Genomic DNA, 25,537 nt, shown 5'->3' with positions numbered 1-25,537 from the left:
AGCCCCATTCCTATAGATTTAGCTAACAGAACTGAACAGGAAAACATGTAAAATGCACAGTACAGATTTCAATAAAGGCAAGCAAAAACGTGAGTACTCAATATAAAGAATTGGTTCGAGTGCTTGAAGTACTTCAGGGGTAGGAATGCCCAAGGTCATTTTGTAACAGTTTTTAGAGCAGGTAAAAATTCATTCTGGAGCAGACCATAGCAAAGAAATTCCAATTTTGGAGCAGTATGTAGCACATGTGTCTTATTAATGGAACAGTTTGGAAGATGCAAACTGCAATTTATAACATTAAAATCATTAAGTGGGGTAACAGTAACAAAACCCCACATTCTGTAGCATAAAGAACTATCGAAAAGCTGCCTAAAGCCATTTTTCATACAAATTTAGGACTAAGTGTTGGTGTAGTGAATGTAGGCATTTTCAAAATGTGCCCATAAGGAATGCGGGTCCTTGCCGCAATAACCAGCCACAGAAAGCAACGCATTATTGAGGTACCCACGCCCACATGCGCTGTTGCTTGGCCAGAGCAGTCTTGTGGGCAGATCAACAGAACAGACAACACGTTAAGCAGTTAATTTTCAAAATTTAGCAGACAGGCATTCAAGTTTCCCCATCACTTTCTCTGGTGGAACCGGCTTATCTGTATTTTCATCTATACGAGCTGCATATATGACATCATACGCAAGAGGCCCAGATAAAGACGTATACGTTTCTCGAAATAAGTACTTTGCAGTTAGCGCCATGCGTAATGCCTGCCTTGTATTTTTAGCGATATTTAGGATCCCAGTACTACAGCTTGATTGTGAAACATGCACCGAAATAGCAGCACAAGAGCACTTCCTGGTTTGTGCACTGCACCCCATCGGTTGCAAGTGAATTCTCTTTATTTTTTTTTAGTGATACCTTAGGCCAAACTTTGGCCTAAGCAGGAGGGGCCTTTAAGCAAGCAAAAATAAAGTACAGACAAGTGTAAATAATGCTGCATAAAATGAACATAACGCATAAAAAGAAGCAAGGATCACACTTTGACATCCCTTAAATTCACAAAAATGCTTTGCCAATTCAGTCATTAAATCATTTGACTCAATTACACCAATGGGAAGTGAATTTCACTTGCTCACCATATGAGGGATAATGAAACCGTACTTCCAAGCGTTTCTTCTAGCGAAAATTGGTGCAAGCAAATATTTGCGACTGTGTCGTGTTCTCGTAGTAGGCCAACATACAGAACCGGATACTGCCATATTTTTTCTTAATGAGTATTGTGTAGTAGTACAAGACAATTTTTCTGCATGTTTATAGTGCCTGCATTCTGTTTTGTAACATAACGAGGACAGGGAATCTTTCCTGGCATATGTTCTGTATATAAATCTCACAGCTTTCCTCTGGACTCGCTCAAGTTCCATAACGTCTTTTTAGTATGCGAGTCCCAAACTTCAGCAGCATATTCCAATTTAGATCTCACTATTGCATTGTAGGCTAATATTTCAGTTCTTATAGGTGCGTATTTAAGCTTCCTCTTAACCACAGTTTCTTTAATGCCGCTGATCAAATATCCGAGATATGCGATGTCCATGTGATGTTACTGGCAAGAGTAACGCTTACGTATTTATATTTTTTGACTTTGGGGAGAGTTTTCTTTTCAAGCTGGTAATGAAAGTTGATCGAAGATTTTTTTCTTGTTATGCATAAAAGAGCATTTTTTTTCCACACTCAGCTCTATTCCCCAATTCGAACACCAGTCAGTGATTGCTACAAAGCATCTCTGATGTTGAATTCCAGTGGCGGAGTCGGAGCAGCCGACAGACTCCGCAAGCGAGCACTCGACTCTGGCGTAGAGCAACGCCTCCAAATCCGCGAGTGGAACACAATCTGCGCCACCGCAGCAAGGCAGAAGCGGAACTTCTATCGCTGAGTCACCCAGGATACCTTGCGTGTTGTCATTTCCCTCCGCTGTTTGGTCCCAGCACAGCCGCACCGGTGGTTTGTCTCTTCAGCGCCGTTCACCTGTTGTATATTTAAAAGTGCGGAATGAATATCTTGCCAAGCGTGTACCAGCTTTTGCTTTCTCGCGAGTTGTGACCGGTAGCGCCTCCCAGCAGGCAAACGTGGTAAAGGAAATACGTCACGCAGAGTTCCGGTCCACTCTGCCGATATTGGCGGAGCATCTTTTTCTGCTCCACGAAGTGACTCCGTCTCTCTCATTGGAATCCACTCCAACTCTCTCATTGGAACACCTTACTCCCACCCTCACTCTGTCATTGGAACAAACTTGCTCCGAGACGAGCAAAAAAACTTGCTCCGACTCCGCCATTGGAATTCAACATGAAACACATCTTGACCAACAAATATATCACTTGAGAAAAGTCTGCCGCTATCAAACCTTTATTGTGATAGCAATTATATGGACAATCCAAGCGCATTTCTGCCGTCGGCATCGCCTTGAGGTTCCGCATAAAGTCCAAGGGCGATGATATCGTTGCCGGGCGCGCATGCTGTACGTGCGAGGTTGAGCAGGCGAACACGGCCCAATCACGCGTGAGCGAGAGCAAGCGCATAGCCCAAGCGTGCCCTCTCCTGTCGCACGTGCCACGTGCCACCCGAGCCACCGCAGTAACCTGCGATGTCGGGTCCGTAAACGAGAGCAGGACCTCCCAGTCCTCCCAGCTTGAGATGGCGGGGTGTCCCTGCGGGGGAGGATCGGCAGGGCAGCCAAAAAGGATGTGGGAGAGTGTGGCGTGAGGGTCTCCGCATAGGGAGCATGTAGGGGAGGTGCCACAGTAGTGGGATAGCAGCTGAGGGGATGGGAGAGAGCGGGTCTGGAGGTGTCTCCGAGGATCTGTTGGGAGTGCGTCAGGGAGGAGTGGGGAGGAGGGTAAGACCGACGGTCCAAACGGGGTATTTGCGTGAGCTCCGCAAAGCTGTGTACCCGCTCCCTCAAGAAACCCGGATCGAGGCTGTCCTGAGCCCGGCAAATTAAACCTCGGGCCAATTTATCAGCAGCCTCGTTTCCGGGGTTCCCAGAGTGAGCCGGCACCCACCGGAGCTCAACCCTACGTGGTAAATTCTGGGTAGGGATGTTCAACAAGTTCCAGGCAGGGTTGTGAATTCTGCCTCTGGCAAAGTTGGACAAAGCAGTCTTTGAATCGCTAAAGATGTATTCAGCATCCGAAAGGGCAAGGGCTAAGGCGATGGCGGTCTCCTCTGCTTCCTCAGGTGTAGAGCCCGAGGGAAGATGGTGAGTTAGGGGTCGGGGTAAGGTTGGGTTGTAAGCAACTGCTACAGCTTCATGCGTTGTACATGCGGCGTCCACCCAGATGGCTTTCTCGACCTGTCCGTAATACTTGTGGAGGGCATTTGCGCGAGCTACGCGGCGAGAGATGTGATATTGGGGATGGACGTTTCGAGGAAGGGGTTTCACTACAAGGGGTGCATGAATGTGTCGAGGAATGGCCATAAGGGTTGACTGATTAGCGGGTATGTTGATGCGAAGGGAGGCGAGGATATGGCGGCCAGTGGCGCTCGCGGCAAGTTTTAAATACTGCGTCTGAAGGTGTGCCTCAACTAGTTCAGGAAGCGTGTTATGCATGCCTTGTGCAAGGAGTTTGGCTGTGCTAGTACTGCGAGGCAAGTTGAAGGCTGCCTTAGTTGCAAGGCGGATCATGGCGTTCACGCGCTCGGTTTCCGTGCAGTTCAGCTTGAGATATGGAGTGGCGTACAGAATGCGGCTAAGCGTAAAAGCATGTACACTTTCATGTTGTCTGCTTCGTCTAAACCCTTGTGCAGGGAAGATACGCGGCGTAGAAGCTGCAACACTGATTGCGTGGAGGCCTTGAGTGTTTTAAGGGTATGATCATTGCGTCCGGAATCCTGCAGGTAGAGGCCAAGGATGCGCAGGGTGGGAGTGATGGGGATAGGGGATCCTTGTAAAGTGATTTGGATGGGTGAGTTGGCGGCAGATTTTGGTCTAATTAGGAGGAGCGCGGACTTAGAGGGGGAACATTCGAGTCCGATAGATGATACGTGAGCGGAGATCGTGTCGACTGCTAATTGTAGAGTTTCCTCAATTTCCCCGTCTGAGCCATGAGTGGTCCATGCGGTAATATCATCAGCGTACAGAGTATGTTTTAGGTGTGGGATGAGATTGAGCTTCTGGACTAAGGGGATGAGAGCAATGTTAAATAAAAGGGGGGAGAGGACTGCGCCTTGCGGGGTTCCAAATTCACCGAGCGTATAAGAGGGTGTGCTGAGCTGATCAATGTGCAAGGAGGCAGTGCGGCCAGAGAGAAAGGCGCGAACGTAGTTGTAGGTCTTAGGGCCTACCTGTAGTTCCTGCAGTTCCCGTAAGATGGCAGCGTGTCGAATTCTGTCAAATGCCTTAATGAGGTCAACCGCCAGGATGGCTTTAGTAAGATGGGGTTTGGTATCATCAAGCACATCGTGCGTAATTTGAAGTAGGGCATCCGGCGCAGATAGATGCACACGAAAGCCGACCATACTGTGGGGGAAAAGGTGATTTTCTTCCATGTACGTTGTCAGTCGGGCGAGGATTATGTGCTCAAAGGTCTTGCCGAGACAAGATGTAAGAGAAATGGGGCGGATGTTCTCGAGGGTGATGGGCTTGTGGGGTTTTGGGATAAATATAATTTTTCCATGCTTCCAGGAGGCAGGGAGGGTACCTGCCTCCCAGCACTCGTTAAAGTAGGCAACGAGGTGAGATATGGAGGCATCATCAAGATTTCGGATGGCAGCATTCGTAATTTGATCTTCCCCGGGTGTGGTATTGCGCAATTTCAATAGGGCTGCACAAAATTCAGATTCTGTAACAGGAGCGTCAAGCTGTGGTTGGGGTGAGCCTGTGTACTCAGGATGTTTGCGAGGAGGACCTGGGGTGGTATAGGTGCATTTCACCTGCGCGAGGAAGGCGTCGGTGTCCTGCCGATGATTATGAGTGAGGCGGTGAATGCTAAGACGCGTTTGAGTTTTAGATTGCGTGGGATCGAGCATATGGCGTAACAGGTTCCAAGCGCGGGTTGTGGAGAGATTGCCTCGGAGGCCATCACAAACCTGAGCCCAGTTAGCTTTGCAAAGAGTGGCACTATGGTGCTCTATTTGGGATTGAAGCTGGGTGAGTTTGAGTTTTAGTTTCCTGTTGTGCTTTTGTGTTCTCCACCTTCGCGTTATGTTCTCTTGAGCTTCAAGAAGGTGGGCGAGCTTACTGTCGATAACGGGGGTGTCTGGGGTAGTATCGAGCGTTTGAGTATGTTGGCGAATGTCCTTCTGTAACTGAGTAGTCCAGGTGTCTAGGTCGAAGGGGCCCTGTGCTGGCTGCACTTGCCTAAATTTACGGAGCTGATCCCAATTAGTGTGCCTAACGGTAAATTTGCGCTGAGGTCGGCGATAGTTCACCGCTATGCGAATCAGGTGGTGGTCGCTGCCTAGTGTGGCTTGCGTTCTTTCCCACTGTAGGTGAGCCAAGTTTCTACCAAGCGTGAGGTCTGGGCTAGTATCAGCAGTAACACTGTTACCAACCCATGTAGGTAGGCTAAAATCATTAAAGATGGTCAGGTGAAGTAATAGCGTATTATTGTATAAAACTGTGCCTCTGTGGTTGGTGCATCGATAGCCCCAGTCCACGTGAGCGCAGTTAAAGTCACCGGCAACCAGTAGGGGGTTTGATCCGGCCATTTGGGTTACGGATTTGAGGAGTGGAACAAGTAGGTGAATCGGCTGTCGTGGGAGAAGATAGCAGTTAAGCATGAACAGGGGAGATTGTGCAGGGGTGGGGGGTAAAATTTCGATGAAGGTTTGAGCAATAGGGGAGGTAACGTCGTGCTCCGCGTAATGCAAGGTGTTACAGACGTATGTAACCACCCGAGGAAGATCAGTGGAGTCAGAGGGGATAACGGCGTATCCTGGCAGTTGCCTGCAAACATTGGCATTATGGATAGCGATAATGTCTGGTGGGGACAAAGAGTTGGCGATAATCTGCTGCAGAGGGTCGCGCTTTCGCCGAAAGCCCCTGCAATTCCATGGAATAATTTGTAAGGAATTATGGTGCCTTGGAGAAGCCACGTTGAAAGGTGGCAGGGCGAAGGAGGAGTGCAGAAGGTGGGACTGCGGGAGGAGAGGCCGCTGAGAGTCCAGATATAAGGTTGAACGCTCCTCAACCTTGGCCATGATGCTAGATATGACTATCTATTATACCGGTAATGGTAGCTTCAATCATAGTCTGGCACTGTGCAGTGACCTGCGCAGTAATGCGCTCTGTGAACTTGGATTCTAGGTTTTGGGCGAGGTCCTGAAATTTGGCTTCCAGGTCTATAGGTTGGACTGGGCTCTCATCAGGCCTCCTCTTTTTCTGAGGTTGGTCGGACAGGTTGGATGAGGAAGATGGGGATGGTGGAGTGGGGGTTAGAGCAGGGGTGGAGGTAGAGAGGGCTGCCTTGAGCTGCCTTACCTCATCCCGCAGAGCCTTCACGTCCGACTCCTGGGAGGTCATGATATTCCTCTTGGCAACCTTGGAAGCCCATGTAGAGGTAGACGGGAGGGTCGTGTTAAGCAGGGGAAAGTCCTTCTTGGTAGGAAACCTTGTCTTCTGGGGCGGTGGGCTAAGTTGTTTGGTGGCGGCATTTCTTGCCTTGCACGAGCCGGTGGCCGTGAGGTGCTGCCCCCCACAGAGAATGCAGATCGGGATGCAGGAGGGAACATCTTGCCGCTCATGCTTGTCCCCGCACGGCGGGCAGAGACCACTCTTGGGGTGGGGGCACACGTCGTGTCTGTGGCCCAGTCGATGACAGTTTGTGCACGCGTCTGGACTTCCCTTGTACATCGTGCATCTATGCACTACACTCATGTAGCGTATAGTGTGAGGGACTGGGCCATGCGCAAATGTGATCAATATGGAGAGGGTCCTACCCATTCTGCAGGCTGCGATGATATCAGCTTCCAGGTTGCGAGTCTGGAGGTCTTGTAGCATCTCTTCGGGTGTTTCCGCCCAGTAGGCTTGCGAGATGACTCTGCGCGCAGCAGCGGGCGGCGGTGCGATGTAGGCGGCGACGGGGTAACTGGTTTCTTGAAGGACCACTTCCTTGAGTTGGACGAGGTGAAGGGCCGTTGACTCGTGAGGTGTAGCGACCGTGAAGGTGTTATTCGTCGGGTGAATCCGGAGGTGAAACTCTCCTAGGTCCCGGTCAGCGGCGGTGACTCGCAGAACTTTCATGAGTGGCAGCGCCATGGCTCCGTTCAAAGCGAGGCCTCCTCTTGGTCGGAAGACTACCCTTATAGTGCCGGGAGGGAGTGAAGCAAGTTGCTTACTTCACAATGCGATTGCGTGCGTCACGCGAAGCTGTTGTTGTTAAGCACGGTATGTCGGCTTGAAGGTCGCAGGGGCAGTGTCGGCCTGAGCAGCGACGGCGGGCGCGGCAGGTTTATCTCGAACAGGGGCTGCATGAGGAGGCATAACCAGCGTTTCCGGGTTTGGTTTGCCTCCCTTGTACGCGCGGAGTATCGTGGTCCACTCACTGGGTCTGAACGTTGTCAGGTCGAGGTCTTCGCCCTGCGATTGCACCTCCATGGCTGTTGGGGGTGGGTGCGCTACCAGTGATTAGCGAGGCAAGACCAAGTGCGGCGGCTGGCCATGAGCAGACTTTCCGACATCGATGTGGTCCAAAAAAGTTCGGATGTAGGTTTAGCGGTCGGTAGCGGCGCAAACGGAGGGGATTCGTGCGTATTACGTGGTGACTGGCACACGCAGCGCACGGCACCTCGGGATGCCCGGGCAGGGGGCGACGGGCAAAGCTCACGTCGGATCGGTTCGGAGTGCGCGCCGACGGCACGTACGTTCTCTTCGGGCAGATTTCGGGGTCCGGAGAGCGCCGACGGCACGTCCGCTCACTTCGGGTGGCTGTGGTCGACCACGCGCCCGCGCGGACCCCAAAGCGGTCTGCGATGTTTGCAGAGTGCGCGTAGTGCCGGTAGCATCGTATGAGCTGTGCTTTCGACATTTCGTTCACGTTGAAGCGTGAGAACTGCTGCTGCCGCGATTCCTCACTCCAGCATTTTGACAGCGAGTTTCCGCGCTCATCGAGCGATATGTGTTCATGTTTACTGTGCGCGCGTGACACCGTGGTTGAAAACGTGAGCAGGCTAGTTGGTTTGAATACGTATGATAAATGTGCAGCCGCAACTGAACGAGGACGTAGAAATAAACAGACACACACAGAGAGCACCGTCTCTGTCTTTCCACGTCACCGTTCAGTCGCGCTTGCACATTACATATTTGGTTAGTAAGCGAATATTTACATGTTTATACGGCCTATAAAACTACTATCCTTACTTCGTATAGCTATCTACTAATTTTCTATCGCAATCGGTGCTTCGCCTTTCGGGCGAAACTACGACTTTTCTTTCTTCGTGCTTACCAAGTGTGAAGTTGCGATATCGCGTTACGAACGGAACGTAGGCAAATAGACATGCAGGTACACATCTATTTTTACAAGTTCACACCCAGTGAACAGCGCACATGAGAATTGGTACGGATATAACGATGCACACTGCTAGGTTTTCGAACGATGCGATGTCGGCGAGAACACTAGCAGTTTATCTCGGCGTGTGCTCAGCCTCACTCACCGGCATGCGGGAACTAGTCACCAAAGACTCAAGAGATTCCGAGGACGTGTTCAGGGCGTCAACGATGCGCGCAGCCTCCTTGTAACGCCTAGGCGTGCGGGTGATTCCTTTCCACGCCCGCGGCATACTCAGAATACTAACTGCTGCAACGTTGGAATGGAGCGTTCCGTGCTAGCCTGTATCGAAAGAGCTTTCTTGATCTTAGGCTTTTCTATTTCCTAATAGCAATAATGGCTCATTACACAACCTACTGGCACCGCACGTGGGCCACGAATGCGAGACTGGCCAGCACACGACCTATTGGAACTCGAGACCTGTACAGATATCCGCTTCTATGGGAGCAGCTTGCGCCCACTTTCGTTCAACCGACGGCTGTAGGTGGCGCTTTTATAACCTAATTAAATCAGAGTAAAATCCTATACGAAAAACGGCTGAGGAAATTGGATGATAACAGGTGGGCAGCTAAGGTGTTTAAATACCTATACAGAAAGAGCGTTGACTCACAATGGCGGAAAAGAACTAGGAAGCTAACCAGTAAGTATGCCAGACACGAGGACGAAGAAGGACAGAGCATTAAACGACAGGTTAAAAATGCGGAAGGTAAAAATTGGATAAATTCAATGGAAAAGAAGCATAGCGTAGAACTATATCGATACTGGAAACAGCAGATCAGGAAGGAAGCGTTTTATGATAACTCAAGAGGCAGTGCCCTACTCTTTGAAGCTAGATCAGGATGTCTTAGAACACGGAGCTATAAAAAGAAATTTAACGAAGAAGAAGACACATGTACTGCGTGTGGTAAATATGTAGAAACAATGGAACACCTCATACTAAAATGTGATGGTATCAATCCCGATGTCGATGCGGCCACAGTCACCCTTCCTGAGGCCCTAGGGTTCAGAGATAATGATAGTCATGTAAATAAATGTGCGGTGGAAATTAGCAAAAGGCGATTGCAGGATTGGTGGCTCAAAAGCAGAGAGGTGACATAAGGTTAAAAGGGTAGGAAGACGTATTTAAAGAAAATCGAGAAATTCAATAACACACAACACAGATAAAAATAAAAGGCAAAATAAAAATCTGAGCATGGTGGCAACTGCCATCGCCCCGTTTCAAAGGGGACGCTCCTACCTTCCATCCATCCATCCATCCATAAATTAAAAGGTGAAAGTGAAAGTTGGTTGTCAGAAATACGTGAGAAAAAGAAGGCCGCACCTAGAATATTTTGGAATCACATAAAATTATTAGGCAGGAAATCAACAACAATACAACAACATATCCTAGACGAAGATGAAAACAGACTGGAAGGAGAAGCAGCAATAAATTATATCCAAAAAGTAACAGCCGAATCTTTCCAAGGCAAGGACGAGGTTGTATTTGAAGAAAAAAAGAGCATGAAAGAGACCCAAGGGGGAAAGGAGCTAGTGCTTACAAATTTAAACTGGAAGAAAGCGGAAGAGAAAATTCCTAAGCGCACAGCCACAGGGCTAGACGAGGTTCCCGTTAGGCTGATAAATGAACTGGGACCAAAAAGTAAGGAAGCTCTCGTGAAAGCAGTTGAAAAAACTTTAAAAGATAGACGAATACCAGACAGTTGGCGACAAAGTAGAATGAATTTAATTTATAAAGGTAAGGGGGAGAAAGACAGAATTCACTCGTATAGACCGTTGACCATTACATCGGTAATATACAGGCTAGCAATGCAGGCAATCAAATTAAAGCTTCAAGCATGGGCAGAAAATAATGACATTTTGGGAGAGCTTCAGAATGGCTTTAGAATAGGTAGGCGTTTGGATGATAACTTGTTTCTTCTTACTCAGTGTATTGAAATATCAAAAGCAGAAAGCAGACCGTTGTATGTGGCCTTTTTGGACATTACAGGAGCATACGACAACGTAGACCGCAGCATTTTGTGGTATATTCTGGAAGGGGAAGGCTTAGGTAACGATTGTATACAGCTTTTGAGAGAGATTTACCTAGAAAATACTGTTTGCGTTGAATGGGAAGGGATGAGGAGCGCGGAGAAAGTTCATATCAACAAGGGACTGAGGCAGGGGTGCCCTTTATCCCCGCTGCTGTTTATGATGTACATGGTGAGGATGGAGAGGGCGCTAGAAGGAAGTAATATCGGGTTTAATCTCTCATACAAATAGGCAGGTACAGTAATAGAGCAGCAACTCCCAGGTTTATTTTATGCGGACGACATTGTGTTGCTCGCAAACAAGCAAAGTGATTTGCAACGTCTGGCTAATATCTGTGGACAGGAAGGCAACAATTTAGGTTTGAAATTTAGTGTTAGAAAATCAGGTGTTATTGTATTCAATGAAAACAGTGAACAGACAGTGGAGATACAGGGCCAAGAAATACCTCGGGTAACAGAATATAAATACCTTGGTATATGGATAAACGAAGGCAACGGATATATGGAAACACGGGAAAAAACCATAACAGTCAAGGGGAAGAGAAATGCAGCCATAATGAAGCACAGAGCGCTATGGGGATACAATAGGTACGAGGTCCTCCGAGGTATGTGGAAAGGGGTAATGGTTCCAGGACTTACTTTTGCAAATGCGGTTGTTTGCTTTAAATCAGGGGTACAATCAGGACTCGACGGGAACCAAAGGTCAGTGGGTCGCCTCGCATTGGGCGCTCACGGGAAGACTACAAATGAAGCTGTGCAAGGGGATATGGGCTGGACTAGTTTTGAAGTGAGGGAAGCTCGCAGTAAAATTGAGTATGAAGAACGGCTGAGGAATATGGAGGAAAGTAAATGGGCTGGGAGAGTGTTCAGGTATCTGTACAGGCAAAACATTGATTCACAGTGGAGGAAAAGAACTAGGAAGCTTACCAGCAAGTATGCGGCCTGTGGGGTGGGCAACACAGCAACAAAGAAGGTCAAGCGGAAAGTCAGAGAGGCTGAATTAGTCTCATGGGTGGCGGCAATGGAAAAGAAACCTGCCATGAGTAACTACTTAAGGGGAAAAAACGAAATTAGGAAAGAAACCATTTATGATAACTCAAAGGGAAGCTCATTACTTATCGAAGCGAGATCGGGATGCCTTAGAACACGCACGTATAAAGCGAGATATAAGAAGGAAGAAGAAGCATGTGCTTGCTGCGGTAAAGCTAGGGAAACGACGGAGCATATTTTATTAGAATGTGAAGACATCTATCCAGCGGTCGATTTAGGCACCACTGGCCTCCTTGAAGCCCTTGGGTTCAGCGGGAGCAGTGGTAAAGCAAACAGGTCCGCAATATCAGTAAGAGGCGATTGGAGGATTGGTGGAAGAAAAGTAGGGAAACGACATAGGACGGAAACGTACAAAAGCACAGTTCGCAATAGGGTATCAGAAAATTTGGACGTGGTAGTTCATAGCGTGTTTTTTTTTTTCTCATGGGTTAACCTAGATAGGATATTAGGCAGCATAGTAGCAAGAGCTTGGTGACGCAAGCCACCGCCCCGTTCCAAAGGGGACGCTCATAACATCCATCCACCCATCCATCCATCCGTGCCCTAACTAGTACACTGTACCCTAACCTGAGTACGACAACTGTCGAGGCAAGGTTGTCATCTATCACCGCTGCTGTTCATGCCAACGTTTATAGATATCTATAAACGTTTGTTCATGCTTTATATATGATAAGCATGGAAAGAAGGTTACAACGAAGCAATCTAGGGTATAATCTGTCGTACATATTAGGCGAAAAGGTTGTTGAGCAACGACTACCGGGTTTAATGTATGCGGACGATATTGTACTGTTAGCAGATAGCCAGGAAAATTTGCAAACTCTGGTTAATTACTGTGGGGACGAAGGAGACAGTTTAGGTTTCAGTTTTAGTGCAGCTAAGTCCGGTGGGATGTTTTTCAACGATACAACTGATCAGGAGCTTACAATACAAGGCCACGAAATACCCCGAGTGGCCGAATACAAGTATCTTGGGGTATGGATAAACAAAGGGTAGATGTACACGGAAAAGCACGAACAGTCTCTAATAGCAAAAGGGCGGAGAGATGCCGGGATAACGAAACATAAGGCATTGTGGGGTTACAACGGGTATGAGGTACTGAGAGGCATTTGGAAGGGAGTAATGGTGCCGGGGCTTACTTTCGGGAATGCGGTCCTGTGTTTAAGGGCAGAGGTTCAGTCGAGACTAGAAGTAAATCAAAGAGCTGTGGGAAGGTTAGCACTAGGTGCCCATGGGAAAAGCACAAACGAAGCAGTACAGGGTGATATGGGCTGGGCATCATCCGAAGCACGGGAAGCTTAGAGTAAAATCCTATACGAAAAACGTCTGAGGAAATTGGATGATAACAGGTGGGCACCTAATTGGTGTTTAAATACCTATACAGAAAGAGCGTTGACTCACAATGGCGGAAAAGAACTAGGAAACTAACCAGTAAGTATGCCAGACACGAGGACGAAAAAGGACAGAGCATTAAACGACGGGTTAAAAATGCGGAAGGTAAAAATTGGATAAATTCAATGGAAAAGAAGCATGGTGTAGAACTATATCGATACTGGAAACAGCAGATCAGGAAGGAAGCGTTTTATGATAACTCAAGAGGCAATGCCCTACTCTTTGAAGCTAGATCAGGATGTCTTGTAACGCGGAACTATAAGAAGAAATTTAACGAAGAAGAAGACACATGTACTATGTGTGGTAAATATGTAGAAACAATGGAACACCTCATATATACTAAAATGTGATGGTATCAATCCCGATGTCGATGCGGCCACAGTCACCCTTCCTGAGGTTCTATATAAGGTACGTTCCGAGGTAATGATAGTCATGTAAATAAATGTGCAGTGGAAATTAGCAAAAGGCGATTGGAGGATTGGTGGCTCAAAAGCAGAGAGGTGACATAAGGTTAAAAGGGTAGGAAGACGTATTTAAAGAAAATCGAGAAATTCATTAACACACAACAGAGATAAAAATAAAAGGCAAAATAAAAATCTGAGCATGGTCGCAACTGCCATAGCCCCGTTTCAAAGGGGACGCTCCTACCTTCCATCCATCCATCCATTGTGTTTGTTATTGTTGGCATATTGTTGGCATAGAGTCACTATAACACCTAGAGGGTAATCTGGCGCCACCGTCTATGGGAGTTTCTTAAGGGGGCACCGTGTGCCGTCATGGGAATGACGGTATATGTACACTCTTAGAAATATTTGCACCCTTTGGGGCTTATCTTGTCCCACAACGATAATCGTCATCCGTGTTGCCCGCGTTTCCTTTCTTTAACGCTGCGAGCCCGGCACTTTCCAGTCACGAACGGCATATATGTGCCTTATCAGTGTGACGCGGCATTCTCGACAGGAAAGTAGCGAGCGCCGAGTTTTCAAGAAAGGAAACGCAAGCAAGGCAGATGACGATTATTGTTGTGGGACAAATATACACCCCGAAGGGTGCAACCTTTTTAAGAGTGCACTCTTAAAACTGTTGCACCCTTTGGGGTGTAAATTTGTCCCACAACAATAATCGTCATCTGCCTTGCTTGCGTTTCCTTTCCTGAAAACTCGGCGCTCGCTACTTTCCTGTCGAGAATGCTGCGTCACACTGATAACGCGCATGCCGTTCTTGACTGGGAAGTACCGGGCTCGCCGCGTTAGAGAAAGGAAACGCGGGCAAGACGGATGACGATTATTGTTGTGGGACAAGATAAGCCCCAAAGGGTGTAAATTTTTCTAAGAGTGAGAGTGTACACTCTAAAAACAGTTTACACCCTTTGGCTTGCCCCTTCTGCCACACAGAAATAATCGTCATCTGCCTTGATGCGTTTTCTTTCTTTATCGCTGCAAGCCCGGAACTTTCCAGTGACGAACGGCACGCGCGTTATCAGAAGAGGCACTCCAAAGGGTGTGAACTGTTCTATGCTGATAACGCGCGTGCCGTTCGTTACTGGAAAGTTCCGGGCTCGCAGCGATAAAGAAAGGAAACGCATCAAGGCAGATGACGATTATTTTTGTGTGGCAGAAGGGGCAAGCCAAAGGGTGTAAACTGTTCTTAGAGTTGTCCTCTAGAGTCAGTATAGTAACTCTATGCCGCCAATGCCTCGCCAGCAATGTGTGCGCAGGCGCGAGTAAGATCGGTTGCGAGAGAGAAAATCTGCCTAGGCGCGTGTTGTAGCATGAGACAAGAACGGCACCGAGAGCGGCGCTGCTGCGCCGGCGTTGAGAGCGCCGCATGCGAAGCAAAATTCTATTAGCGGGTGGTACCCCTTTCCCATCTCTCGTTCGCGCCGCCTTGATTGCCTCCTGCACTGCGCGTGTTTGGGCACGTACACTCTAAGAACAGTTTACACCCTTTGGCTTGCCCCTTCTGCCACACAAAAATAATCGTCATCTGCCTTGATGCGTTTCCTTTCTTTATCGCTGCGAGCCCGGAACTTTCCAGTAACGAACGGCACGCGCGTTATCAGCACAGAACAGTTTACACCCTTTGGAGTGCCTCTTCTGATAACGCGCGTGCCGTTCGTCACTGGAAAGTTCCGGGCTTGCAGCGATAAAGAAAGGAAACGCATCAAGGCAGATGACGATTATTTTTGTGTGGCAGAAGGGGCAAGCCAAAGGGTGTAAACTGTTCTTAGAGTGTATCGCGCCGCGCGCGGTGTGTGCGCGTGGACATTTCCTTCGAAGGGCGGTGTACAGACTTAGGGGAAAACTCGAAGCGCATTGCATCGCGATGCGGCGAGCGCTTGAGTCAGGCGGCGGCAGCAGCTCGCGCAGATGCTCGAGGGGCCGGATCTTGAACGGCGTCGTCTGCTACGGCGGCGCGCGCTGGCCGCATTGTCGAGAAACGTTCTACTGTCAGGTGCAGGGCGCCGATCACATCGTTACTGCGTGAAATGAGCCGGTATTCTTTGCTAAGCGTTGCGCGACGCCCACTGATACGCCTCGAATGTAAGTTCATCGCTGCATGGCAGTCATAGACGACGTACTGATTCCATACATTCTTGACGGCCCTTTCTGGAAGGCGACTATATACTCTAACGGGATAGGACGCCGATCCACACTGCTCGTGCTGTGCAATAACTGCTAGAAGAGCGCGCAGTCACTCTCTTGGAGCGGCCGCCTCAATCCCCGGGCGCCAACATCATTTAAGATGTCTGGGGCTCGTTGAAAGTATCGCTGGCGCAACATCCCCTCGAACCGTACGTATTGAAGAATACGTCGGCTTCTTTCAGCTGCCATACCTTAACCACAGCTTCTTCTTCAAAAGCGTGTGAGTCGAGAAACATTGCGGCTTGGATATCGCAAGCTATGTAGCGTTAAAAGGGTCTACTGGTCTTGCAATGCACATATGCGCCATGTCTATCCGTAAATTTTGCGTAAAAAGAATGTCTGCAAATTGAACACGCGAAGTTGTGTATGATGCCTCGCTAAACACTTAACATTCCCTTAGTATTAGGCTATGAGAGACATTGCATTTTACATGGAAGAAAAATCTTGGTAATTGGCTTCAGCATGTTATCCGATGTTAGAAAGGCACTGCCCAGCGAAGCTGTCATCATGATTCTTATTACTCTGGTGTGTTGTTCTATTCAAATATGGCCATATGGCCATTCATTATTGCTTAAAAAATAGGCGCGCATTTCTTATGAAAACGTTTGCTGCTACTTTCATACCCCTCTGAAACAGGCCTCCAAAAAACGGAATTGCTCATGGCTGCTAACACGACGGCGCGTCACGTAGAATATTTACATTTCACAAACACCATGCATAACTAGTAGCAATCACCTGAGAGAAAAGTTTCGTTGTTAAGATCGAGAGCCAATCAATTGAAAGTGATGAAATGTTTCAAGCTGGCCCTCAGTAGCCTTTATCGACAAACGGTACACCCCTGGTCACATAACGGAAGCAATCGACTGTCGGTATGGCGAGGCACGCTATGTTCGCGAAACCCATCAGTTCACTACAACTTCGAATTGAAACCATAAAGCATTTTTTACAGCGCCTACTGGAATGGCTAAAGTATTCTCGAGGTACTAAAGCGCAGCTTAGACTGCCTAGAAAAGTAAAATTCAAGCACCTTCTGTCTCACGATGTCTCGATCCAGCATTCTTTAATTATACAAACGGATAACCATTCGCTTCGTCGGTACATAAAAGAGAACCTTGCCCAACTGCAGGCTAAATAAAGTTTGCTTCAATCCAATCACAAACATTCATAAAGAAAGCACTACAAGCCTTGAATATACTTTTACTTGATTTCTGACCCTCCACCGGGGGAATTTCGATATCTTCACTATGTCCCATACTACTAATGATTGACGCTTCGACTTCTTTCTGGCTGCAGCCATGCGGTCCAACAGGCATACTTCACTAAAAAAATTGGGCCGAGCAGCCTGTGTGAGGTCGCCAAACAGATTCGTCATGCATATTCCTCAAGCAACAAGCACCAGTAAATTTCTCAAGTGAATTGAACATGTATCACGGAAAAGGAAATATATAGTGGTACATTCCTATTTGTATTCTGTAAATATCTGTAAGCCTTCATTAACGTTACTTCAAGTTTCCGCCGCTTAAAATAAACATGTGAAGGACCGCCTAATGTTGACAAGCATTTAAAGAAGCAAGTGGTGCCTGTAGAATCTAAACTCCAGTATTAGTTAAGTCCCCGTGTTACTACCGAGCGTTTCTGTGAAGAAATGCAAACATTCGATTATACCATGAACTACTCGTCGTGAGCAAACCTGTTTTAGCGGTTTAAAATCAACGTAACTGTTGTAGAAGTCATATATAGCCAGCGTTTGTGACATATTTGTTGCACTGCGGCAGGTATGGTATCATAACTGGATTCCTGTATGCTATGTTTTTGCGATTTTCCATCCGCGCACGAAAATCCCGCAATGGGCTGGTTTGCGCTCCTTCGGCTGGAACTGTAGCGTTGCCTTTGAGAGCTGCGTTGCTGTTTAAGAAATTAGCTCTTTGAATAAATGTTCGCAAAGGAAGACGTCGCACAAATATATTTGAGACGACCACCTTAAGTATACAAGCAGAGAGCACGAAGGCGAACAAACGAAAACACCGCAGAAAGCGCCCGGACAATGCCCGAACTGTAGCAGACGACAGGAGCGAGTCCTTGCCCTAACGTCACGCGAGCGGCGCTTGCAGCGCCCCTGTAGTTCGTTCTCGGGGCTAATAGATGCCTGCCGTGTCGCTAGTCTTCCGATCGTAGCGGACATAGAGTTTCCTACAAGAATTTTGTAGGAAACTTTATGGCTTGACGAGGCACCGCGGGTCCTGCCTCCGGGATCGCAACAGACGCCGCTGAAATCTCGGAGGCAGGAGAACGTGCGTGATTGAAGTTTGGAGCAGCCGCCGCAACTAGCGCTCACAGCCGACTCAGGTGGAGTAGAGGAGAGGAGAGAAACCGAAACCAACTTCACAGCTCACGCGGCAGGCATCTAGTAAAGGAGGCATTGGCCCGCTGGCCCGCTAAGTTAATGTGGTTGTATGCGTTGCCGCTGCTATGGTACAGTTCCCCTTCAGTAAACTTTGGCTCTTTATTCTATGGTAGAGTCACCTCCACTACAGAAAATATATAACGTCCTTGAGCTCAGCTCCGCCAAAGCGCGACCTCGGGCTCGATTCCCAGCAAAACGACCCCAAATGTTTGTGATCCTGCAGAACTCCCTGCAAAGAACCGCCACCCCATTGCCCATACGCGAAATATAAAGGCATGCCAAAGATAAATCAAACCAACGATCAAACGCCATCAAAATGAATGACGCCCTTTGGATTATACTGATTTGCTGGTTGAATGCTGCGAAAACATTTTGATGAACCGTAAACAGGTGATACACGTTTTTATCAATAGATGCCAGCCGCGTTGTCCGTAAACTCGGTTCCTGGCCCTCTCCCTTTACTCTCCTCCGCGAAAAGGCAACGAGCGCCCCTTGTGGCGGACGTCTGCGTCACGTGCTGCGGCCTCGGAGATTACCATTGCGTCTGTTGCCATCTCGGAGGCCCGCATCCGCCGGAAGTTGAAAAGGCAACGAGCGCCGCCTCACAAAATTTATGCTGAACTAACTTCAACTAAGCGTGGCCTTTGCGATCGGCTCCGGCGGCGCGCCGTTGCTGCGAATCGCGGAGGCCACAAACTAAGGGAACCGTCGCCGCAATGGGAAAGCGAGCAACGCGGCTGGCATCTAGTAAAGGAGGCATTGGTTTTTATTTTTTCACCAAGGAGTATCTCGGAGGCCACGCATAGAACTTCATAGAGCTTTTGGACTGCGAGATGTGCTTTCGGTCGTTCACATTCACTGCGCAGCGAGTTCAGCCTGTATGGCAGGCCGAGCTATAAGGTAGAAAAGATGACTGCTGCTGTGATTGTCCCTGCTTGTTAGTACATAGCGCCAGCTGGCAGAAATGGCGTTCAAACAGGTGAGTGAGTGCTTTGTAAGTTTATGTCGGTGATCGGCTGACTTGGGGAAACGGCCTATCGCAGTGGCGCAGATTCAATTTCTTCGACAAGGAGGTGGTGCGGGATGGCGACAAGACGTTCGACAAGCTCCAGGTGAGTGCGCCGGCGCTGTTGCTGCAAATGTAACTGAATGGGCAGTCATGCGCAGGAGCTGAGCGTGACATGCAGCGCAAGCGGCCGAGGCCAGCTTGTGTTGGGGGAAGTTGGTGGTCATGTGGTGTGCGTGAACCGTCAGCTCCAGCTGACCACCTTCCGTGCCTACGAACTGACAGTGGAACTAGTGCAGCAAATGCGCAACCACGCGCTGCTCATCACACTCGGTGTAAGTGCCCCTCCCGCCTCTCACCTTGCCTCCTCAGCTTTTATGTACTTGCCTCACCTTATTTGAGGCGATCCTTACGTTGGTGTGCAGGCAGACGAGAGCGGCGTCAACCCATTGGTCAAGGTGTGGAACCAGGACAAAGTAAGCTGCAAGCTTAGCTCGGCAGTGCTTGAGATCATACATGCGACACTTGCATTGTGTCCACTTTCCTTTTATTGCGTGATTGGAGTGCAAACTTTATATTTCATGGCATTGTGCCCCGTTTATTAGTATACACAGTGCGGAGACTGGGTAAAGACAGTAAACAAATATGCCCCCCCTGCTAGTAACAGCGCAAAATGTAGACAAGGGACGAGACAAGAAGACACCACAAGCGCTGACTTTCAACAACGTTTATTCCGAAAGAAACACGGCTTCTTATAAACATTGCCCGCACGTGTCGCAGTCACTTGATCGCACATCATGTGAAACAAGCACTTTTTTCTTTTATGCACTCAAGATAGCGGTTGCACATGCAAAAGCTCAAGTTCTTTTTTTGTCAGTAACAAGGACGGCGTGCTAATGCATTGGTCATGAAGTCTGGTAATCTCGGCTGCCAGACTTCGTGACCAATGCGTTAGCACGCCGTCCTTGTTACTGACAAAAAAGGAACTTGAGCTTTTGCATGTGCAACCCCTATCTTGAGTGCATAAAAGAAAAAAGTGCTTGTTTCACATGATGTGCGATCATGTGACTGCGACACGTGAGGGCAATGTTTATAAGAAGCCGTGTTTCTTTCGGAATAAACGTTGTTGAAAGTCAGCGCTTGTGGTGTCTTCTTGTCTTGTCCCTTGTCTACATTTTGTGCTGTTACTAGCAGGATGGAAAACCAACAAGCCCAAGCCGCTATTCTAGCGAAAAACAAATATGAGTGCTCTACCTCGGAGCCAGTAGCGTAGCAACAGGGGGGGCCGGGGGGCCGTGGGCCCCGGGTGCAAGGGGCCAGTCGGGGGGGGGGGGGGGGGTGTCGTATACGTCTGAAGACACCCCTCTTCCGCCGGCTACACCCGGGGGGGGGGGGGGGGGTGACAGAAGACCTGTGGGCCCCGAGTGGCAGACGACCTAGCTACGCCACTGCTCGGAGCTATTCCCTATCCAGTTCCATTGACCTTAGTTCCTGCACTATAAATTCAAATAACATGTAGCACCAGCTAGCCAGTGACCATACCTTACTCCATTTTTGTTCTGCACTTGTGTAGGTTGACAAGCATGGTGTGCCCCATTGTTGTCGCATTGTTCGAGCCGCAGCGGGTACTTCACCCTCACCGGTGAGTTATTTTCACTGGTGCGTGTGATGCTCCTGTTTAACCAGATTATAAAAGTTTGCTCTGTTTCCCCCTTCAGCAGTTACCTTATTGATTTCCAAAGGAGATGTGATGAGCAGCAGTCTCGAAACAGCGGTAATATTTCTGTGTATTTCCTTACTAATACATTCATTAAGAGAAAATGAGACATCCACCCTGTCGTAGCAATTGCTACAAAGGAAACCCGTACGCGGTTTTCGAAAAAAAAAAAAAGCCTCACAGTCGAAGAAAAATTTGTCGTGGTCCGGGACTCGAACCCAGGACCATCGCTGGGGCAGCCACTCTACCATCTGAGCTAACCAGGCAGCTAGCAGATGGCAGGGCGAAGTTGAATTTGTCAACAACTCGAACCAAAGGCAAGAGTTTGACGTACATTCATTATTTCATATAGGTATCACTGACTAAATTATGGAGCTACAGTAAAGCCCCTATAATACATGCTGATTGTACCAAATTACTTATGATCTGGGACAATGTGACATCCGGAAAGGCTTGTGGCAGGACTACTGATTTCACAAAATATGTCCCAGCTTTGCCTGACAGGCGAAGCATCATTTGCGATAGCAAATTATTGGACAGCTATATAAAATAAGGATAGTTTTATTGGCCATGTAAATTTGTAGACTTTTGCTTGCTAACTAAATTAACAAGCACGGCATCAGACCCACACAGGCAAACATGACACATCTCACTTGATGACCGCATACACTTGTTGTCAAAACACTTGCATGGGGAAGAGCGGCAGCAGCAACGAGGGAATTCCCCTTTGTGCTGCTCTCGCTTCAATGCGAACTAAGCAGCAAGAACACAGCGCACATGAAGCCATCAGCCCTCGGTGCACCTAGACTCTGTACCCACTGCAGATCTCTTTCAAGATAATGCCTATGCAGCCGCACTTAACTGCAGCATATACAGCCACCGCTTTAAACATCCCCTGCTGCCTTGCGCATGGTGGAAGATGGCGCGCTTCCTCCCTGCCTTCCTCTCTTGCGTGTGCGAGATGGAACCACCATTCTTATTGGCTCACCCTCACACAGTTTCACTCACACCCACAGCAAACGACGACCAAAATGTTATCGCCTTTGAACCTTATACGGAGCATCACGGTGACGGCAATGGTGATGATGCATAACTGCGAGTCGGCCTAGTTGGAACATATTCATATTTATACTTTTTGTGTGCAAACAAACAGGGACGAAGAATAGGGGCAACACAAGGACGAGCGCTTGGAAATGAAAATGTGCCTGTAGTATGAAAGGTTCTCTTATAAAAAACCTTATGCAAAGCTAAATAGGAAACCAACAAATTGTTGAAAGTGCACTCAGTAAATCTTGCTATCGCTACCTGATGGTTTAATGGAATGTTGTGCATTTTTAGAGTAGTCGTAGATGTGAATTGCACTAAAATTGAATTAGTAAGTGCGACAAGGTTTGGGTACAGGCTAGTTGGTATTCCATGGTATCAATAAACGAGGGACAAAAAAGGACGACGAAGACAAGCACTGACTTCCGACTGAATTTTATTATGAGAAACATACATATATATATATACTGGGACAGCAAGACAAAAGCGCCCCCTTCAAAGCAACAACCCGACATGAGTACGCATTCAAAATTCATGACCTAAGAACAACGAGAGCACATGTGCGACCTCAGAAAAACCAGTTCTTTGTCAGTTAATGCAATTGATGGCTTGCTAACTGAGTCACCATCGGCAATCGCTGCTGCTTCGATAAGTCTGGTGCATTCATTAGAATGCCTCGCTAAGATAGTGGTTTCTTCGAAAAGCAGGATACAGCCACACTATGCGCAATGAACACCTAGAAACTCTTCGTGCCCTTTGCGCACTTTATTGCTGTGTTCTTGTAACCTGACGTTAAGACATCTACCTGTCTGCCCTATATAAGACCGACCGAGGAACGTAGCCAAGGCCAAGGAACGTAGGATTTGCAGTTTGAATCATAGAAAAAAGTATACTGTTTGTTCGAAAGGGGTTGTGTATAAGATATCTTTGAAATGTGGTCGGTCTTATGTAGGGCAGTCAGGTAGATGTCTTAACGTCAGGTTACACGAACACAGCAATAAAGTGCGCAAAGGGCGCGAAGGGGTTCTAGGTGTCCATTGCGCACAGTGCGTTTGTATCCCACTTTTCAAGGAAACCACTACTTAGCGAGGCATTCTAATGAATGCACCAGACTTATCATCGAAGCAACAGTGATTGCCAATGGTGACTCAGTTAGCAAGCCATCAATTGCATTAACTGACAAAGAACTGGTTTTTCTGAGGTCGCACATGTGCCCTCGTTGTTCTTAGGTCATGAATTTTGAATGCGTACTCATGTCGGGTTGTTGCTTTGTAGGGGGCGCTTTTGTCTTGCTGTCCCAGTATATATATATATATATGTATGTTCCTCATCATAAAAATCAGTTGGAAGTCAGTGCTAGTCTTCGTTGTCCTTTTTTGTCCCTCGTCTATGTATGTGCTGTAAGTGACGATTGATACCATAGTAAGTGCAAGTAATTTCCCCTATCTTGTCCTTGGTGTCATTGTTGGCTTCTTATGATATGATTAATAAAAATTGGGCCCCTCGGTTAAACCCCCTTTCTTCTCGTCCACCAAATGAAGCTTGTACTTTTCATCTGGCACAAGGATTAAATCTTCGATAATAGTAGCCTCTTTTCGAGCACTTGCAGCCTTGAATATCAGATTTACTGCACAAGGTAGTGAATGTCGCAAGACAGTGTCTGGGAACATGGGGTACAGTGATCCTTTGTGCCTTTGTCCACGTCCTCTTCGCTCTCTACTTTATGCATCATGTTGAGATCAGCAACCAATGTTAACACGGTGGTGGTGATCCTTCTGCGAAACCTGGCAGGCTCTATGAAATTATTGTTTTCAGCGGCGACGTGTGGCGGTCAATCTAGGTACCACCGATGGACACTGCCATGTCAATGGTGCAATGTAGCAGCTTTTGGGCTTAATAGCCTAGAAATGGGAAGCTGGTGCACATGACTTCATGAAAACTTAATTAGACCAATGATTCAGGTCATAAGAGCTGCGAAAATGTAACAAGCAGAAATGTGTAAATGAGATTCTACTATATATATAATCAAGGCTTCCACAAACGATACAGCATCTCCTGGTATGGCATGCTAGCAGCTTGCCACTGCTAGTGCTTCTGATGTCTGCTTTATGTTGGTTTTTCTCGCTAACTACGGTAATGTTCAACATGTAATCTGCTGTGTCATGCAGCACGTAGAACCAATGACAATTGCCAACATGGCTATTCATTATTTCTTACTGCAGGTTTTAGGAAAAATTCTGCAAACTTCAGCAAATCCTCCCGCTCTGAACTCATTTACTGTGACAACAGTTATGTCCACCAGATCTCATCAATACACCCAACTTTGTGAAAAACTGCTGCAATCTTTCCTCCAACTGCAGTGGCGTAGCCAGAAATTTCATTGGAGGGGGGGGGGGGTGTCTCACAATGCAGCTTGGCCTCCTCCTAAGAGGAAACAGGAGGTCAGATGCTCCTATATAAATACATGCAGAAGGAGAATTCGCTTTTCTCGGCAACCACATCACCAAATTTGATGAGGTTTGTTGCATTTAAAAGAAAAACTTAAATTCTAGTGATTATTTGTTTCGAATTTTCGATTTAGGTCGTCAATATTTTATTGAAAAGTGACAAAAATAAAAAGTTTTTGGGAAACGAAACAATGAAGTTTACAACTCTGTAAATCAGCAATGAAAATTCATATCACACTTCTGTGAATTGCACATAATAGTACATCTACAGCGGACAAAATTGATGTTACAGATGAGTCTCAAAAAATTAAGTATTATGGAAATATGGCTTTTGCAGAAGCCTTGTACATAACATAACCAATTCACATAAGATACAAATATACATAACAAATTTGTCCGCTTTGAATGGTATAATGAATGCCGTTTATAGAACCGCGATATCTGTTCTTGATGCGCAGCTATTAATTTGTGAACTTCGTGCGTTTATTTTTTTCGAAGTTTCGAATTTTTTAATATATTTTAAACAAAGTTCGGCCCCTACATCGAAATTCTGCTTCCAACAGACACTAGAATTTCACTTACTCTCTCAAATGCAACAAACTTCATTAAAAGTGATTCCGGAGTTATCTCAAAAAGCGTTTCTGCATTTTACATGTATCTGAATAGGCCACGTCGGAGTTGGGCCCGAGCTAAAGCTTCCTCTTAAACAACCTGCCTAGGGATAAAATATATGAATAATAACGGCATTGCCGTTGCCAAAGATGCTGCAAACGAATTCTTGAACACAATGCACTGTCAATACAAGTAAAATATGTATTTTTTCATAAAATATTATACTTGTATGTGCCAAAAATTGTGCCCAACATAACTGATGTCAATGCTTCCATGTTTTTGTCTATTTAGTAAGTAAAGAAAATATCACACGAACTTAGAACTACATCAGTTTGAAACCAGCAAAGCAGTGCATGCCGCTGATATGAAAAATGTAAAGGCCATGAAATGAACAAGTTGAGGACACATATGTTAATGAAACTTTGTCATTCAAGATCCTTGTTTACATTCTTGTACATATGCAACCGCCAGTGAAAAATCTCAATGATGCTGTCATTTGTTCCAATGTATTATGCAGGAGCAGCTGTCACCGGTCCTGTATCGTGAGTAATTGCACTGAAATTATAGTCGCAACAGAGAGCACGTATAAAAGCAGGAGTTCTGCAGAATATACGAGGGCTAGTCAAATGAAAGTGAGCTGATGCGAATATATGACAAACGGG

General features: G+C 47.2%; 2 protein-coding genes across 7 annotated transcripts in view; one reads left to right on the top strand and one right to left on the bottom strand.

Annotated features, from left to right (window-relative positions):
* Nsun5 (Nop2/Sun-like domain containing protein 5) overlaps nucleotides 1-9,482 on the bottom strand; it is a 45,668-nt gene extending 36,186 nt beyond the window's left edge. Inside the window, exon 1 of one of the 2 annotated variants that reach the window (XM_065435352.2) lies at nucleotides 8,641-9,482. In XM_065435352.2, the coding sequence (XP_065291424.1) occupies nucleotides 8,641-8,766 (126 nt within the window). In that variant the 5' untranslated portion in view covers nucleotides 8,767-9,482. Of the gene's footprint in view, nucleotides 1-1,938; nucleotides 1,969-8,640 lie in introns of those variants that run through there. The other variant, XM_065435351.1, reaches the window with a different exon arrangement.
* Nucleotides 9,483-18,786: 9,304 nt separating this feature from the next.
* Nucleotides 18,787-25,537, top strand: part of Vps11 (vacuolar protein sorting 11) — a 152,533-nt gene continuing 145,782 nt past the window's right edge. For 2 of the 5 annotated variants that reach the window (XM_065435341.2, XM_065435346.2), the window contains exons 1-5: nucleotides 18,789-19,028; nucleotides 19,093-19,161; nucleotides 19,217-19,390; nucleotides 19,481-19,531; nucleotides 20,629-20,697. In XM_065435341.2, the coding sequence (XP_065291413.1) occupies nucleotides 19,014-19,028; nucleotides 19,093-19,161; nucleotides 19,217-19,390; nucleotides 19,481-19,531; nucleotides 20,629-20,697 (378 nt within the window). In that variant the 5' untranslated portion in view covers nucleotides 18,789-19,013. Of the gene's footprint in view, nucleotides 19,029-19,092; nucleotides 19,162-19,216; nucleotides 19,391-19,480; nucleotides 19,532-20,628; nucleotides 20,698-25,537 lie in introns of all 5 variants that reach the window. The other 3 variants (XM_065435343.2, XM_065435342.2, XM_065435345.2) reach the window with 3 other exon arrangements.

This window comes from Dermacentor albipictus, chromosome 2 (assembly GCF_038994185.2).
Source record: "Dermacentor albipictus isolate Rhodes 1998 colony chromosome 2, USDA_Dalb.pri_finalv2, whole genome shotgun sequence".
NCBI classification, from domain to species: Eukaryota; Metazoa; Arthropoda; class Arachnida; order Ixodida; family Ixodidae; genus Dermacentor; species Dermacentor albipictus.
The sequence above is the reverse complement of the archived record's forward strand: the minus strand, read 5'-3'. Positions and strand labels throughout refer to the sequence as shown.